This window comes from Meleagris gallopavo, chromosome 5 (genome assembly GCF_000146605.3).
Source record: "Meleagris gallopavo isolate NT-WF06-2002-E0010 breed Aviagen turkey brand Nicholas breeding stock chromosome 5, Turkey_5.1, whole genome shotgun sequence".
NCBI lineage: Eukaryota > Metazoa > Chordata > Aves > Galliformes > Phasianidae > Meleagris > Meleagris gallopavo.
Window position 1 is genome coordinate 53,769,738 of NC_015015.2, and position 18,753 is coordinate 53,788,490.

Here is an 18,753-nt window from a genome sequence, read left to right on the forward strand (position 1 = left end):
CCTGGCCGAGGCCCTTATAAAGAGGCGCGGCGGGCGGCAGGAGGTGGCGGCCATGTCGTGGGGCTGCGGGCTGTGCGCGCTCCTGGCGGGCGGCGCCTTGCTGGTCCTGCTGCTGCTGCGATGGCTGCGCGCCGACGGCGACCTCACGGTGCTGTGGGCGGAGTGGCGGGGGAAGAAGCCAGGTAAAGCTGTGCCTGCAGCCCCCGCTCGCTAGGAGGGAGGTGGCGGGGTCGGGTGTGGGTGGTGGTGGTGGTGATCCTGGGGGTGCGATTCTGTGAGGGGACAGGGCGCGGCGGTCTGTGGGGGTGAGAGGTTTCCTCGGGAGTTGGGGCTGAAGTTACCTCAGCTTCGTGAACCTGACCACCGCTGTCCCGCTGGTTTGTCTGAAGAACGACAAAAATCACCCTGAAAACAGAGTTCTCAGCCCTTTATCCACAAAGCATGCGGTGCTCCTCGCGTGCACCTCCCTCCGGGGCGGCTGCGGAGGGACCCGTTGAGTAAAGCCGTAACCTAAAGTAACTTTGCAGGGACTGGGCTTGCACCAAAACTACTGTTTTGCATCTTTTCCGGTCATACGTCCGGTTCTGGGGTAACAATCAGTTCTGCTGAGTGAGCACGTTGCTCAGGAGGCTGCACCAAAGGAAGGTCCATAAGGAGAAGGGATTCGATACTGCCTCGGATCCTGACCGCTGTAGAAGCAAGGAGTAGCCTTTGTCACCTGGGGTATGAAGACTCTAGAAAGCTACCAGATAGGATTTTCAACTCTTTGGTTGGCTTCCTAATCTATCTAGTTCTGCTCACTTCCAGACAACTAACGATCTGTAAAAACTGTAATTTTTACTTGCTTAACAGAGGCTTTTGATCAGATGAGCTGGAGTACTTCACCTTAGTTTAGCCAGCAGCCCAATCTGGGATGCTGTGAGCTTTGGATTTGGATAGTTGAGGTGAAAATGGAGCCGGAGCTGTCAGTCACTGTACAGCATCCTCTTGCATTGACCGGTGGGATGGAGAATGGGGAATGGGGCAGAAAACATTGTAAGCTGTCTGGTGTGTGAAATGAAACTGTATGGTGGGTTGAGGCAGGGAGAAGCAGCATCAAGAAAATGAGTCTGAGGGAATGGAGGGTTGAAGACTTGAATTTGAGGCAGTCGTTCATCTGAGAATGGTGGTGCAGGTGAAGGCTGGCATTGGGAAGGGATTGAGAAAAGCGCAGGGCAAACTCTGTCAAGAGTTTGGCAAGAAGGATGTTTGAAATGTGAATATGGGACTGGTTTTTTGGAGATTCATGATCCATGAGGTCTCTTCCAACCCTGACCATTCTGTTTTTGTGACCAACTAATGGGATGCACAACAAACTAGAAGCAAAGATGGAGGCCATCTTCAGGTTGTACAGAAGAAGTGGGATAACGTGAGGATCATTTCCCTGTGGAGTTGGGTTTGAGAGTGTTGAGACTGTTGGTTTTGGCCCCAAATTTGTTGAGGCAGTTTTGTCTTCTATTTTCTGTCGAAGCTTGCTGTAGAAGTCTATATAGTTGAGAACAGAACAGAAAAGTGTGCACAAGTAACATACAGCACTAAGAACACGAAACGTGTGTAATCTTCTGTAACTCTTTGTGTATATATTTTATAATAAGTCCATCAGGTAGTTCCCTTATTATAAGAAAACTACATTTAAAAAAACACATCTGTGGGTATGGTCTTTGCAGAGTGCATGGACAGACTCAGGGCAGAGAAACACGAGAGATCTCCCCAAATACAAGCTGTTTTGCAGAGGTTTTGCTGTGTGGGTCTATGTGATGCACATGGAGATCTAGAAGCTCTCAGGTAGATGTATTCATAGAATCATAGAATCCCCAAGGTTGGAAAAGACCTCCAAGACAGTTGAGTCCAGCCATGCACCTACCACCAATATTTCCCCACTAAACTACATCCCTTAGTATCACATCTACACATTTCTTGAACACCTCCAGGGATGGTGACTGCCTGTTCCACCACCTGACCACTATTATTTGAAGGTAGCCTTCAGTCTCACTGGGAGCTTTGAAACCTTTTAAATAGTCCCACATCAGGAACAACATGGACTTTTTCTGATGGGACTGTTTCAACTTGTTGAGAAGAGTCAGTCAGAATTTTATAAATGTAAGCTTTACTTTGCAAAGAGATAGGTTGTGTTTGACCACTGGTGCTTGTCATCAACTGCAACATGTAGCTGAGATGGTAGCATTTCAGTGGCATTTGGCTGATAGCTCTGCCAGGCACACATGGGATAGCGGCACCTGGTCATCTCCCCTCAGTGAGGGAGACAAAAGGGTCAAATACTAGCAAAGATGTTTCTTTATCCTGTGAACTATAATTACAAAGAGATGTAATTACACCTAGGTAAGACTAGTTTCATTCCATTGATTCACTTCTATAGGGAAGCATCTGGATTTCGTCACTGACAGATGCTGGATTATTTCCCAAGATGTAAATATTTGTGTGATCAGGAGATAAGGGTTACTGGGTGACTTTCTTTGTGTTGTGTCTCATTAGCAGATCAGCAGTCACTCTGAACATTGTGTTTTTCACAGTCAGTGTAGTTGGATCCTTTTATGTATAAATGTGTACATATGTGAAAACCTACTCCTTAAACTGTAAGTTAAGCATAATATCATGATTCTTTATGGGCATGGGGAATGCTATCCTTAAAACTTCTCCACCCCAAATGTTCTCATGAATGAAATAAAGCAGCAACTTTGTGTGATAGGCACACAAATGATGGCAAACCTCCCAAACAGAGCTGAACAACGGAAGCACGTCTTGTAAGATGTTCAAGCACTTGTTTCTTATGCCTTGTAACACAGTTAATGGTTAGTAAAAGCATAATCTCCTTTTATTTTTCAATTTGGCACAGTTAATTTTTAAGCCTATTTGCAGTATCAACAGGACACTTATTCTAGAACCGTCTAGGTTTTGATGCAGCTTATGAGCTAGATCCTAAATTACATTAACTCCAGTGCTTGGTAGCTATCAGTACTGAGAAATAAGTGGAAAACTCTTTATCTCAGTTAATTATTCTGTCCACAGAACAAGATCCTGAACAACAGTGAAGCTGCCCAGGACAATTTGAGAATGGGGGAACTGTGTGATAGGAACAAGTGAGTTTGTTTGCAGCAGCAAAAGGAGATGAGTGCAATAAAGAGGGATGAAGGCATGTCCATGTACTCTTTTCTGCACGTAATACTTGTTTCCACAGGTTTTCTGCCAACAAAAAAATTAACCTGCCATGAGCCCCCATGTTTCTTGTGGTTAAATTAAGGAATTGGGAATATATTGAAGTGAAACTCTAAGAAGAGTGTGTAAATAAGCATTAGATGCAGCAGCCTTCTGATACAACTGTTAAAGTTATTCCTATGACTTCAGTGACATCTCTTTCCACTTCCCATTTTCACAACCTTAGCTTTCTCCTTTGGAAAAGTAATTTTTTTTTAAACAAAAGTTAAAGACTTATTCTTTGGCTAACATACAGTCAGTTTAAAGAAAGAAAGGGGGAAAAAAAAAAAAAAAAAAAAAAAAAAAGAAAAATAATGCTTATTGCCAGTACTGCAAGCCCAAGTTGAGATTGGGTAGTCTTGAATGCTCTCTACTCTTCCAGTCAGGTGGGAAGAAGATTTTGGTGCTCATCTCTTCATGGGATTTTCGTCATGAAGACTCAAAGTAGGAATTTGAGACAGGTTAGTGCAGAGAGATGCAAGAACTGATCCTGAAGAAGGAAGTGAAAGTTGTCACATCACTGGCTTTAGTGGGGAAAAGAAAAGGGGGGGTTTCCGCTAAACTAAGTGAGTGGTTAAGGTTCAGTGAGCTCAAAAATGTTCTGGTTATTTTGAGAATCAAATAGGCTTTAAGTCCCAGGAAGTGAATTTGGCTCTACTGTTAGAATTGTAACATGAAATCCTTCTTGGTTGGCTAGAAATTGTTTGAATGCTCTGTATGTATCTGGTAAACAAGGAAGAGCTCTGCTCAGCAGCCCTCTGTGTACTTGAGTCAGATTTTCACTGAGACCGATCTTGAAAAATACACAAGTTTGTGTCAATATGTGCTGAAGGTGCTCTGATATTATTGCTTAGACTGTGTTCTAGAATTAAGTGGTTGATTTTGATCCATCTATTTTATTTGTTTTTGGATATATCCCTGGAACACTAAACTTTTTCACAAGTTGCAAATCTATCTTGGAGTGGGGGTGAGGGAATAACTGCAAACAAGGGGAAACAGTAAGAGGAGAAATAGTAAGGTACTTCTACTAGAGGTTTACCAGGGCAAGAATGGAAAGCACACAGGAAATTAATATATGAGCTTACACTTTAGGAATTCAGTGTACTGTACTCTGACCATGTAAGAATTAGCCTGCATCAGATGCAAAACAAGGTGGATGAACATCATTCTGTTTGTTTTGATCAGCCTTCTACGATCAGAGAACTTGCTTCTTTAAGCAATTCGTTTGGAACATTTTTGAGATAGGACATCTATTAGGAAACGTTTACTCAGCCTTTTGTTTGAATTTGCAATATATTAACAGTTTTCTGTCGTTTCTAAGAATTCCCCTATTTCCTCTGAACCTCATTTTGATCTGTGGAAATCCTATCCTGCAGAAATGCAATCAAATGCCTTCCATCAGGTAGATAATCCGTGTTTGTTCAGATTAGCCTTGGAACAAAGTTCAAGTGGCAGCAGAACAGCATTGAACAATTTCACAACTACATGTGACCAAAAAATAAAGAAGTCAAGATTTTGTAACAGCCAATAAAGTTGAGTACAGGTCTTACAGACAGTATCAGATTGTGTATCTGCAGTCACTCATATGTTTATTCTAGCATTAGCAATGTGTGAACTTCTGTTCTGGTCCTTTTGACAGAAAATGAGCTGCGTGGCAAGGTTGTCTGGGTGACAGGAGCTTCAAGTGGAATTGGAGAAGAATTGGCTTACCAGCTATCAAAGATAGGAGCTTTGCTTGCTATCTCAGCAAGAAGAGAGGATGAGCTGGAAAGAGTGAAAAAGAAATGCCTTCGTAAGTATGAGTTCTTGCTTCATGTGGCCAGTTCCACTCTTAGTGTGGTGGAGTTGCTACAGAAATAGTAACCCACAAGCATGGGAATAAATTTCATGATGAAAGTAAACTTTACGCATAACTTAGGCATGTAGTATGAGTGCCTTCAAGAGCTGGTGTTAGGTCAATCTCATTATTAATTCCATGTTATAAATTACTAAATAAATATAGTGGGGAAGGAAGGAAGCATATGAAAGGATATCATTCTGTGTAGGTCACTTCACAAGTAATCCCTCCTATTTATTTCTGTGGAAACTACAACATATGCAAAGAGCACAATAACACTATTTGATAGAGCAGGTTCTCAGTTACAAAATGCTATTTTCCAATGTAGTCACTACCATTATCTCTGCATTTTTGTCAGTGATGAACAAGAGCCTGTATGCTGTGCTTGTACAAATCTGAGGTGACCCCCTGTTTCACAGCTGTGATGGTGTTGGGAGTGCAGTCTGTCTTTCATCAACACAAACAGATGGAAGATGGATGTTGCCAAATCTGAACTGTCTGATGGGTGTGGTAGGACAGTCCAGTCAAGACTGGCAGTATGCTTCACAGTCTTCAAACTGATATGTGGCCTGGCATTCTCATACTGTAGGAGAAAGGATGTCATCTTCTCTGGCCTAACTCTGGAAGTTTAAACCTTCAGCTTCATCAGTGTGATGATGTGCTGGTTGGAGTTGATGGTTTGTCTGAGTTTCAGGAAATCCAGAAGGATCGCCCTTTCCTGTCTCCATGGACTGCTGTTTTGACTCTGGTACATAGAGGTGATACCACATCTTGTCACCAGTAATGATATGATCCAGGGAACTGGCACCTTCAGCCTCATATTGGTTCTGTAGGTCCTGACAAACTTGCATACAGTTATGTGAGTTGCTTGGCACAAATTTTGCAATATTCCAGCACTGCTACCATCATTTCCAACACACTGGAGCTGATGGTGAGCTCCATACACAGTTCCCTGATTGTAATCTGCTGATTCATGTGGGTGAGCTGATCAAGATGCAGAAAAGAATATCTCTTGTGTATCCTGAGGAACAAATGTTAAGCATTTCTACTCTGAAAATCTGATAGTTATCTTTCAGAAGTGCACTACTCCTTATTTCCATTTTCTGATGCCTCAAAAAAGCTGTCACTTCAATAGACATATTTAAAAGGGAACAAGGGGGATCTGTGTGGCTAAGTGGTGATAATAGCAAAAATTCAAACGGGAGGGTTGGTAGGAATACATGAAACTCCTCAGTAAAAGCCCCCTTGCATTCTTACCTTCTCTCCAAACTCAACCTTCCATCCCTTTCCTTAACTATCATGTATGCTGGCTCCTCTAACCATCTTGGTGGCCCTGTGCTGCAGTTTCTCAGAACTTGTTTGCAGCCCAGTAGCATTTATTTCTGTCTTTCATCAAGATCTTAAGTCTTGTTTGGGGATCTGTTACCCAGCCATTTGGATGTTGGTTTGCAGTGCTACATAATACTATACAGTCCCAGGTGCAAAATTTCTCATTTGATTTTTGTTGAGCTTAATGAGGTTTGTCAGACCATTATTACAGCTTGTTAAGATGCCTCTGAAAGGCAGTCCTGCCCTCCAGCATATCAGCTGCTCCTTTGAACTTGACATTATCTAGAATTTGCTGAAAACCCATGTTTTATTCTATGGGTTATTAATGAAGAAGGTACTGAAAGATACTGTCCATGGGGAGATACCTCTTAGAAGTGGTCATCTCTTTAACTTTGAGTGGTTGGTTGCTCCAGCCTGGTGTTTATTTACACTGTAATCAACTCCCCTAGACCCCTCATTTCTCTAATGTTACAAGGATGCTATGGAAGATAGCATAGAAAGCTATATAGTCTAGATATTAAAGACCTGCTGCTCTCCCCTTGTCTGTAGAGCCAGCTGTCATCACAAAAGGCAGTTAAGTTGTTGGGCATCTACATCCATCGTATATCTATGTTGTCAGTTAGTACTCTTCTTGTCTTTTATATGTTTGGAGATTGTTTTAGGGGGAACTGCCATATAATTTTCCCAAGGCCTGAGGTTAGGTTCAATGACTTTTTTCCAGTCACTGGAACCCTCTAAAGATCAGTACCACTGTGGTGATACTGGTCGGTTCTTGTAGCTTTTGAATGCATGCATCAACCTGTTGGTATCTCTAGTTTGTCCCTAGCTTGGTCTTCCTCTGATGCTGGTAGTCTTTCCCACAGAGGTCAGCTTCAGGAGTGTGGGAGACCAGAGAGATCTTGGCAGTAAAATTCAGGCAGAAAACACAACATGAATCTTTCATGTTTTCCTGTGTCTTTCATCATTTCCTTCCCATCTCTATAATGAGCGATGATCTCACTGTCTTCAGGTCTTCCTTTTGTTGCTTCTGTACCTGTAGAAATCCTTTCTGCCTTTTGCTTTTCTCACCAGCTTTGACTACATCTGAGTTTCACCTTCCTGATTCCATTTCTGCATGCTTGGATGGACTCCTCCATGGGCTGCAGTTCTGGCCTGAGGCTGTTCCTGCAGGGGCTCCATGGGCTGCCATTTTTTCCAGGCCACATCCACTGCTGCACCATGGGCTCCTCCGTGGCTGCTGGTGGAAATTTGCTCCACACTGTGATCGTGGACTGCAGGAGGACAGCCTGCTCCACCATGGGCCTCTCCTGGGCTGCAGGGAACTGCTGCTCCACACCTGGGGCATCTTCTTACTCCTCCTGCCTTGATCTTGGTTCCCACAGGGGTGTTTCTCATTTTCTCACTCTTCTCTCCCAGCTGCAAAGCAGTTTTTTCTTGTCCTAAATCTGCTTTTCCAGAGGCAGAGCCAGTGTTGCTCATGGCTCTGGCCAGCAGCAGGTTGCTTGTGGAGTCAGCTGGAGCTGGCTCTGATCTAACAGCTCCCACTTAACTAACTTCTGGATTCTGCTTCCAGAGGCTGCCCTGCAGCCCCCTTGCTATCAAAATGCCATGTAAAGCCAGATACGCAGAGCAGCTTGTTCCTGCTTCCACCTCTAGTGTATTTTCTTTTTGTAATTGAGTTCAAGGGTGTCCTGTAAGGCTTAAGTAGAATGAGATGGGTTAAGATTGAGTTGTAATGCGTAACAGCAACTTGAATTTGGCTGAATTATATGGCATAATTGGAGCTAATAGGCTTTAACATGCCTGCAGTAGATGCTATGCATAGCAGTAACTTAACTAGATAATTGACATATTAATGTCAGAACAAAGCACACTTATCTTGTTCAGAATTCAGACACCACCCTGTGATATGTTTATGCATTCTACACTGCTTAAATGCTGAAGGTAAGAGAGAAGGAAAGTTGTGTAAAGGTTACAGGTAATACCTGTTGTCATGCACATGCCAGCTCCACGCTTCATTGAACCTCTGCAGGGGGAAAACGATTTGTGTAACTGAAAGGATTTTTCTAAGAGGATTTGTATTTTCCTGCAGCATTCTCTACAACAAGTTGAATTTCACCACTACTGGAATTTGTTTTCTCTCAAAAGCCCTTAAAAGGAGGAACCTGGGCTCAAAACCCCACCAGCCTGGCCATGAGCACCCCCAGAGTTGGGGCCTCTCTGGGCAGCCTGTTGCAGTGCTTCACCACCTTCATCATGAAGAATTTCATCCTAATGTTAAATCTTAATCTACACTGTTTTAGTTTAAAGCTATTCCCCCTTGTTCTGTTGCTACGCTCCATGATGAAGAGTTAATCCCCAGCTTTCCTGCTGCCCCTTTAGGTACTGGAGGGCTGCAGAGAGGTCTCCCTGATGCCTTTTCTCCAAACTGAACAGCCCCAGCTCTCTTGCCCTCTCCATGGGAGAGGTGCTCTAGCCCCATGGTCTGTCTCAGTAGGCTTTGCTTGTGCAAATGTGCTTGTGGGAGTGTGAGGCAGAGGTGTAGCTTAACATACCGGGATTTTTATTGCTGTCTGTAATGAAAGAAAAATGCACAGAGGGGAGATGAGAGGTCTTGGAGGGGGCTATACACTGAAATACAGTAGCTTTAAACCAGAGAAATGAGTATATTATATCCAGTTGCCTAAATACTAGTGACCTTTGAACAGAGGCAAGCTATGGATTTCAGTCACCTCATCACAGTCACAGTGCATCACTGTAGAGACAAAGTTCAGCCTGACCTATATATGCAGGCAATAATGAAATACTCTGTGCTCTGTGTTTAAAGAGCACGGCGGTTAAAGGGGAGCAGATGTATGTAATTGTGGCTAGGAATCAATTTAGAAACAAGAGTAGCACTACTAAACCAGTATAAATAAATTCTTTAAAATATCTAGTTTAAAACATGGAAGATTAACACTGAAGATTTTGTTTTTGTGAGTCAAATGCCCCCAAGCCCCAGGGTAGCACATTGCTGCTCTAGAAATGCTTTCTAGGGAAAAGGTCAGTTGTTCTGAAGAGGCAGTGGTGTAAACACTCAGCATAATGACTTGAAGTTGATGACAAGTGACTTTATTCCAGGAGGTGGATGCTTTGAAAACTCTCAGTTAAAGGGAAAACTTTTTAAAGAATATCTGAAGCTAGGATGGACTCCCAAGGATCATTCTCCTTCTTCCCTTTGCAATAAACCAGCTCTTGTATACAGGTTCTGGCTTTGGCCTCAACTATACTGTTCCTGTTAGAGGGGGTAGACATGGTTGAGCAGTTCACCTACAAGGAAGATGTCAAGGCTGCCAATAATAATCACATAATGCATTGCTTCCAACCACTGCAATTTATTTGGAGAGTTGCATTGTCTATATTGCAATACACAAACCTATTTAATAAAATCAAGCTTTTTGCAAGCAAAAACGTAATGATAAGAAAAGACTTGATAGGAATGGATTAAAAATGGGTTCTGTGTGGAGATCAAAATGAGGACAAAGAAAGCATTTGATTTCTATCTTAATGTTATGGTTTCTTGGTGTCTTTCTAGTGAAAATGACTGTTTTAAAACACACTTATCACAGTTGTATTAGCACCCTTACTGGTTCCCATTTACTTTGTGATTGTTTTTAGAGATCAGCAACTTGAGTGATAAAGAGATCCTTGTTCTGCGTCTTGACTTGACTGACAGAAGCTCTCATGAAGCTGCCACCAACAGTGTTCTGAAGCATTTTGGCAAGGTGAGGAATGTTCCTGGAGCTGAATTTTTCTATCTTCTCCTGTCTTATCCCTGCATGTATGTCTGTATTTCACTTCATTTAGTGATGCTTACATTCTTGGTTAAGTTTCATTATTGAACATGACAAGTAATACCTAAATTCCCATCCCTTCCATTGCTTGCTTCTGGGTTCTGGCAGCTTTGCAGAGATGCAGCAAATAACAAGTGACCACTGGTTGTTACCAAGAATTAAAAATTAATTTGCTTGATGTCACTGTATTTCCTGACCAAATGGAGTAAGCCTCATCTGTATATTCTAGTCTTAAAATTGTGTATGAAAGTCAGGACTTTGATTTTGTAAGTTTTATAATGCATGTAATTTGGGTTCAGGGCTATATGGAACAAAACTGGACATCAGGCACAAGTGCTTGCCTTCTTTGGTGTGCTCTTTTGGACTGTGAGTCCAGACAATGGCAGTCAGATCTGACTAATATTACATATGGTGGGCGAAGCTTCAAGCTACACCTTAGTCCACTGGTACTTTGGTGTCACAGTGAGGTGTTTGGTACCAGATTTGTTTCTTCTGTTCTTTAGTCTAGTTGGTTTCTAGCTGCCATTGTTCCTATACTAGGAGTTGGTATCAAACACTGTTCTGTTTTGTTGTCTCTGCTCTAAAGCAGCCAGTCCTCAATTACAAAGGAGTAGTGTCCTGTTTTGGGGAGGCAGGAGGGAAGGGAACAGTCAGTTAGCAATTGCCTGAGAAAGGAAAAATATTAAAGAAAATGTGTTGTATTTACTTATCACTTTATTTTTTCTGAGATTGATGTTTTGGTCAACAATGGTGGACGTTCCCAACGCTCTCTGTTTGTGGATACAAACCTGGATGTCTTTAGTGCCATAATGGAACTGAACTACCTAGGCACGATCTCTTTGACAAAACATGTTCTGAATCACATGATTGAAAGGAGAAGGGGAAAGATTGTGACTGTGAGCAGTGTGATGGGGATCATGGGTGCTCCTCTTGCCTCAGGGTACTGTGCCAGCAAACATGCTCTGCAGGTAAGTCAGAATGTGACCTTTATTAAGTCTTGTGTGAAAGACCAGCAGGTGGACTCCTTCTCTAGTTTCTAGTTGTGTAGCCTTTAAAATAGCTTTGAATTGAACTTCAAGCCCTTCTTCAGCTAACAGCATTGGCAGTAGAGAATCTGCTTTGTTTTTAGCAAAAAAACCCGCACAGAAGCCTTATAGCAGTTCTTCTGAACTACATGTGCAGCAGTGGATAATGTGAGAGAAGGGTTTGCCGTGTTTCTCTTCCAATCCTTCTGACCCATCACACTCACTGTGTGCAAAAGGTGATGAGCTGAGCAAAGTCCTTGTGCACGTATCTTGGAGTGTGGTGCAAGAATGGGGGTATTGTGCTTGAAGACACAGCTCAGTCAGCGAGGGAAAACTATAGAAAGACTATAAGAAATCTTGAGGTGAGTAAAGTGAGAGCAGTGATGGGTAAAGCAGACTAACAAGAGAAAGGGCAATCCCTGATCTTGGAAAGATCTGAAGGAATCTTCCCAGTACCTTTGAATCTTTCTGTGCTGTGAAGAACTGGCAGCTCATCGTGTTTTAGGAAAGAGGTCCTACTCTCTTCTAAGTAACACTGAATTTTCAGTTTTGCTTGGAAAGATTTCTGAAAGTCATTTCACTCATGCAGAAAAACATAGAAGAGCTGAGAAAAATGTCTGCAGGGAAAAGAGGCTGCCTCTATCATTGCGGAATCATTTGTTTAACTAGCAAATTTATTTAGACATATTTGTCTTTCACCACTGTTTGACTTCCTGCTAATGTATGCTTTGATTTCAGAAAGCCAAAGTTCAGCTGTACTTGGAGATGATTTTAATAACAAAAAGCTGGCACGTTCCTGCTCCCTGCTGGGATTATGTGCACAAACAGAGTACAGAACTCTGCCCAGCCTATTGGATCAATATCTTTTTGACAGTTTTGACCACCAACAGCAGACGCGGAACAAGTGGCTGACATTGCAAAGCCATGAGGCACTTGTTGCTGTCTTCTACATCCTCATTCTTACAAGTCTCTGCTCATAGAAAACGTTCAGCTAATGACAGGGAGAGAGCTTCTACTTTTAATTTTGGTGCCAGCAATGAAATTGCCCGTTAGAGGCCAGTCTTGACTTAGGTCTGGTAGATTTAAATTAGAAGAACACAGTGTGCAGAAGCATGAACTCCATTTGCTTATGCTCCTTATTTGAAAATGTTCTTTCACTTGAATGATCTTTTGGCTGTGGTGCTTTTGGAATAAGCACAGCTAGTTAGTTGCAGAGGAATTCGTGTGTTGCTTTAAAAGTTCTCAAACTTTGAATTTCATGTGGAGATTAAGAATGTGGAAAAAGATTAAAAGGAAATAGTTTACTAAAATGTCTGGATTAGTTAAAAACAAGGTAACTGAACTGCTTGTATCTTTGGTATTTCTACTTCTGCTCAATAACCAGGCCAGACCCCATACCTCCTCTCTTTTTTCTTTTGCAGTAGTCCTGCAAATTGTTTGCAATATAGATTTTGAAATCAGACTCACCCTGAGAGTCTCTTACCAGTCTAGAGCTATGGGTAGATGTGGGCACAAGACCTCCAAAGCTATAGAAGCTCTTTTGAAATATGAAACTTTGCCAATACAGCTCAGATAAAGGAGATTTCTCAGAATGACAGTCCTATGCACTTAGCAGACACTCATCTCTGATGACCAAGAGGAAATGACTAGAGAGGAGTTGGGGAAAAATAACACCGAGCATGAAGTGATGCATTTTATGTTGTGTTTACCCAGCATGTGTCAACCTGTGTCTTCTTGAACTGCAGATTGCATTTTGTCCACCAGTTATGAAATATGTCTGACATCTATTATATAGTTAAACAAGCATATCTTGATTCATGTCAACTGGATCTCTTTAGAATGAGGAAGAGTTCAAGAGCTGAGGAAATCAGCCTTTTCTGCAGTTTCTCTCCTGATGTGATGGTGCTGGTGGAAATGATGTGCCATTCATCTGGTTGTAATGTGTGTGATTGGTGGCATGTGGAGGGGTCAGAAATGGTGATCTTAAAAATGTACCTTCATCAGGAGCTTGTCTAATGGGCACATGGGCTGCATGGAGCAGCAACACCACTCCTCATTCAGCCTTTGATCCTTTGAGGAATTTCTGAAGTACGTTTCTGTCTTAGTAGAAGTCATTTCAGCATTGCCTTTTGCAGCATCTTCTAGGATATGGTTACGAAGCTGAAAAAGCCCATGGTTTGAAGCAGTTCCTGTTCTACAGACTCTAGTGCAGCCTGCTGTAGGGAACCTGCATTAGCATTGAGGTTGGACTCGATAATCTCCAGAGGTCTCTTCTGTGATTCTGTGACCTGCTGCAACCTCATCGAGCTCCTTGTGCCAGAGCTGCCTTCTTCATGAGGGTCTGTTGAATTCCCCCTGAGCAAGTGTGCCAGTCACTGTGTGCTCCGGGCAGGCTGCACCTCTTCTGCAGTGTAAGAACTGCATTGGGAGGGAGGGAGGGGTCACAGAAAGCCCTTTAAATGAAGGGGAATAGCAGGGTGGTCAAAGTACAAACTGCATCTCACTGGTTTCTCTGGCTACCTGGATTTTGTGTTTGTGGAGTCTGAAGCCCTTGGTTGCAATAAATAGCACTGCCATTGACCCCACTACTCAAACAACACTGAAAAAAGCCTCAGGAGCCCTGTGCTTGGCTGATGTCTAGACAGGATCTTCAAGGATAACTCTAGCTCACTGGACCAATGCTTAGCTTTTGTTACCTTGCAATTTGTTCAAGGCAACAAGGCTCTCTTTGTAAAATGCTTGGAGGGAAGCAGCAGTCTGAGGGAGTGTGCCAGAGCCCTCTGCGGGAAGCTGTCTGAAGTTGCAGAGCTGACCTCTTCTGGGTTGTGCCCAATTTTGGGTAGAATTCATATCCCTGGAGCCCCCCAGTGACCCAATCCCAAATCCCCATGGATTGATAAGGGAGTGAGGGCTGGAAGAGCTCTAAATGCTGCTCCTGCAATTCAGTATTGATGGAGGAACCAATGACTGCATATGGCAGGGACTATGGTTGCATAGCTTACTGCTTAGGGTGTCTTTGTATGAGAGCCCGGGCTTGTAGTCATTGCTGCAGTAAATAGCACAGAAAGCAGTTGTGATCAAACTGGCTGTCCTCACCAACTTGACATACTGCCACCTTCTGTCCTTTAAGGTCCAGTGCTCTTTGGCATGTTACTTTCTACTTAGCTTGGCTGCACAGCTTCTGTGATGGAACTGCACAAATTGGTGCTCTTCTGAGATAAATGTCCCCAGGATCCCTTGGGGAAATGAGGGGATGTGAAAAGCACAGCTGTGGGCTGCAGCATCAGCCCAGAGCAGTGGATGAAGCTCAGCCAGCAGTGCTGATGCCATGGCTGAAGGTGTGCATAGGGATGGAGGAATACTCCAGGGAGGAGCCCAGGTTTTTAATCAAATTCATCTGAATGCTTGGCAGATCTGAGAGGCTTCCTGATCTGTCCAGAAACAGACTTCCAGACATACAAACATCTTTAGTGTTAGAATTAGTCCTCCAGAAGCTACACATCTTAGATAATTTGCTTTGAAGATCTAATGTGGGGCCTGCATGTGCTTGTAAGTTAAAAGGTGCAGTCAGTGTTTTTACAGAATGCAGCTGCAGAGCCTACGTGTAATCTGTGAGCTGGAATCAGCCACCAGTGATGGGGAAATCAGAGCATATATGGACAGATCTTGGTTGTAAGCGTGCATGGGTGTGCAATTCATTGCCTGTTCTTCCTGCATTGCCTCAGTTGTTGTTTGGTGTCACTACAGGAGGACATCTGATTGATACTTCTCCTACAGTGCATTTTGGATAAGAGCCTTGGCCAGACAGTCATCTTCCCAAGTTGGATAGGACTAATAGTCAAAGTAATAGGGATTACAGAAATTGATTTTTAAAAATGTAGTCACATGACAGTCTTTTCTTCCAGGGTTTTTTTAATTCTCTTCGGACGGAGCTGACAGACTACCCTGAGATAAGCATTATCAACATATGCCCAGGACCTGTGCAGTCTAAGATTATACAGAATGTCTTTACGGAGAAACTTGACAAGGTAAGGACTCAAAATTCTATTACAGTAAATCCAACTTTTGCTACAGGCAAAAGTGAATCTTTTGTGATTGTTTTCTCTTGCTTCCCCTAGCAAACACCAACCTCCCTTTTCTTACTAAGAAATGCTTTGGTTAATGCAAAGCCATGTGTTGTCATGTAATGCTTTGTGATATTAAGTCCATATAAAATGAAAATAAAGTTGGAGAGTTGTTATGCCTTCTCTCTTCCAACGCACCCAATCCACACCTTGTAAATTAACCATACAGCTGCTCCAGTTCTGGGGAAAAGGCCTTTGTTTCCTAGATAGCATGCTACAGTGCAGAGCAGTGTTGTTTCAGCACAGGTAGCTTTCTGTTTGCCCTACTCACAGTGTCCTCTGTTTGGCTGACTCTGGTGCAAGTGTTGGCAAAGCTGCTGGGGTCAGCTGATGCGAGGCATGCATTCTTTTCCTGTTAGTGGTTGTTCAAGGACAAATAGCAAAACCTCCCAATTGCTCAGTTGTTTTTAATAAAGGCTGTCTCGCAAAATAGCTGGCAGAAGTTGTTGCTGTGATTTATATTGGTAATGTCATAAATTCAGTTAATTCAAAGCTCAGGATAACACACAAGTAAGAGGGGAAGAAAGAAGTTCTCCCATTGTTAAATCAAGTTCTGAAAGGAATTTTGGCTTGCAAAACTGCATACTTTCATGAAAGAAAAGATGTACTTTTCCAGCAATCTGGAAATATTGCAAAACAAATTCCTTAGATTTCAGCGTGGCAAAGGATCCAGGAGGAAGACCAAATCTAAGCGAGAATAGCTTTTGCTCCGGGAAACAGAAGAGCAAAGTGATAAAGCATTCCATGACTGCTGGAGTGAGATGTGTATGAATTCACAGAGCTGCAGCTTATTTTCACTATGGGATACCTGTGGAGAAGACATCAAACAAAACATCGCTGCCACGGAAGAAGACTAATGCTCTTCTCTTGAGATAGCTGCACACAGAGCAGAGCTGGCAGGAAGTTTTAAGTTAATGGAGGACATGTCCTTGTACTAATTTGATTACAGATTAACTTGTAATGTATAATGGGGTAGGCAGCTGGGAACAGGAAAGTTTGCATTTCTCAAAGCCTTTAGCTGCAGAATGGGTAATTTGTCCTGATATGTCTCCTTCAGTATAGTTTCATGCCAAAGCAGAATAGATTTGAGGCATTTTTAACCTTCTTTGAACTATCAATGAGGCATTAATTAAAAAAGTACTTCCTTTAATCTAAAGGAAGGCGGTAAGCATTCCCACACAGAAAGCCAGTGGATTAGCAGGGAGAGATGGGTTATTCCTCATTTGCACAGTGCAGAAATTAAGAAGAGCATGCCTGCTGCACTGAGCCAGGCCCTTTCGCTCCCTCTGTCAGCCACAACCACAAATCGGTTCTAATTCCTGCCCTCTCTGTCCTCCAGTCGATAGAGAACAGCGGTGACCAGTCCCACAAGATGCCAACTGAGCGCTGCGTCCAACTCACACTGGTGAGCACAGCCAATGACCTGAAGGAGGCCTGGATCAGCGACCAACCCTACCTGGCAGTCTGTTACCTCTGGCAGTACGCACCCACCTGGGCCTGGTGGCTGATGAACAGAATGGGCAAGAGGAGAATAGAGAACTTTAAGAGCGGAGTGGTAAGTTTATTCTTCTCTCCCCCACTTGCTGCTTTTTTTACGCTGCTGACAGACTCTTTAGCTGCAGGAATGCTGGGATTGCAATTTTGGATCCGTTTCTTTTCCTCCTCCTCACTTCCCTGGCAGCTGATGCCCAGCTCGGCTTCACAGCTGTGTGCCCAGTAGTCTAGAATTACTGCAGCACTGTCACATCGCAGAGCAGTGAAGTCAGTACCTCTTGTAGTGCCAGGGGTCTTGCTTCTAATCTTTGTCACGCAGGCCACGAGTTCACACTCAGCAGCAATGCAGGGCTGAGCTGTAAGTCACCAGCACGAATTATTTAATGCAGTTTGAAATTCAGACTCTCTGTGAGTTCTATCTAGTTTCTCTATCAGACCTGCAATCAGAGCACCTCCCCAAAGCACGTTAAGCAGTATGGCTCTGTGTCAGGTCTCTTCTCTCTCATTCACTTCCCAGAAGACAGATGTACAACACAGTGTTTTGATCTTGCAGCACTACTTGGTAGATGGTACATTTCTTGCTGTGTTCTTGAACTTAGTATGCAACAACATGCTGAAGCATTCAAAAGTCAGGAAACGGAACACTAACGTTGGCACATACAGTGCGAAGGCAGGAAGCTTTAAGTTGCAGCTGCCCGTGGTCACAGGGTGGTTCAGGCAAAATAACGCTGTGAGTGAGTGAAAGACACCAGTACAGTACAAGGAGGGGAAATGCTGACAATGTATTCTCACTCCAGGATGCTGATGCCTCTTATTCAAGAAAGAAGAAATAAGGAGAAACGTACAAAATCGTGCTGTACTCGTGCTAAGGCTGAGAGAGAAACTTTCCCATGCTGCATGGCTGCAAATGAGAACTTTTTTTTTATCACTTGTACCTTTCTCATCATATAACTTGACAAATCTATCAAGCTGTATACGCACTTGGCTAAATAAAGTTCAGTTTTTAAATACACCTGGTTTAAAAAATGTTTAAACTTACTGTAACTGAGGCAGAGGCCAAGCACTGCTTTGTTTTCTGCTGCTATGATACTAGCAAATACTTTGTGAGCAAGCTATGAATTATATACCCACAGGATTCCATTTCCTTCACTTTTACACTTAATGGGCCATTAGCAGAAGAAAAACACAGGTAGAAGCTTGTGGTTAAAGGAAGCAGAGTCAGTGTTTGAGAATTGTTCCTTTGGGAAAAGGAGATGAGATTTCATCGGTATTTAGAAGTACTTTGTCTTCAGGACTCCAAGGACAACTGCAGAGCCCACAGACCTCGGGTTTCTGGTTGGTGAGGTGAAGTCTGAAACTTGGGCAATGGGGAAGGAAGAAAGTGATGATATGACTGTAACCTCTGTCATATCAGGCACTCAGCTTTGCACTAAGCCTGGTACTTGCTGTAGAGTATCAGGAGAAGGGGAAGAGTTCCTACAGCAGAACAACATGTAGCTACAAGCACAGGAATTTGTTACATCAGGTTGCTTACAGCCAAGAGAACAGCACTTGTGTCAGAGCTGAATTAGGGCAGGCATTGCATTGTGGGTGACTCAAGCATGAGACAAAGCTCCCAGCCTTGCCAGGAGCAGGCACCTTCATACAAAGCAGAAGCAAATCCCAGCATCAGTGGTGGAGAACTGAGGACTGCAGTTTTAAAACTTCTATAGTCAAATTAACATTCAGTTCAATTGTTAACTAGAAATACCTCTGTAGTGGTAATTTCCCTGTGTTTACAAGCTTGGTGACCTTTTTGCTGCTGAAGTCCTCAGTAATGTTTGGATGTACCTGAAGCCACACACTCTCCAAGTAAAAAA

At 43.1% G+C, this 18,753-nt stretch overlaps 1 protein-coding gene across 1 annotated transcript; it reads left to right on the plus strand.

The window, feature by feature from the left end:
• The first annotated feature begins 28 nt into the window (after window positions 1–28).
• DHRS7 (dehydrogenase/reductase 7) lies at window positions 29–17,906 on the plus strand. The gene is made up of 7 exons (XM_010712068.3): window positions 29–182; window positions 4,892–5,044; window positions 10,076–10,182; window positions 10,980–11,219; window positions 15,182–15,304; window positions 16,740–16,955; window positions 17,692–17,906. The coding sequence occupies exons 1-7, from the start codon at window positions 53–55 to the stop codon at window positions 17,725–17,727; spliced, it is 1,005 nt and encodes a 334-aa protein (XP_010710370.1). The 5' UTR covers window positions 29–52; the 3' UTR covers window positions 17,728–17,906.
• Window positions 17,907–18,753: the final 847 nt, after the last annotated feature.

Coding starts and splice junctions, on each gene's coding strand:
- DHRS7 (XM_010712068.3), top strand. CDS start 53: ATGTCGTGGGGCTGCGGGCTGTGCGCGCTCCTGGCGGGCGGCGCCTTG. Junction 5,045..10,075: donor AGTGAAAAAGAAATGCCTTC/GTAAGTATGAGT, acceptor GATTGTTTTTAG/AGATCAGCAACTTGAGTGAT. Junction 11,220..15,181: donor CCAGCAAACATGCTCTGCAG/GTAAGTCAGAAT, acceptor CTTTTCTTCCAG/GGTTTTTTTAATTCTCTTCG.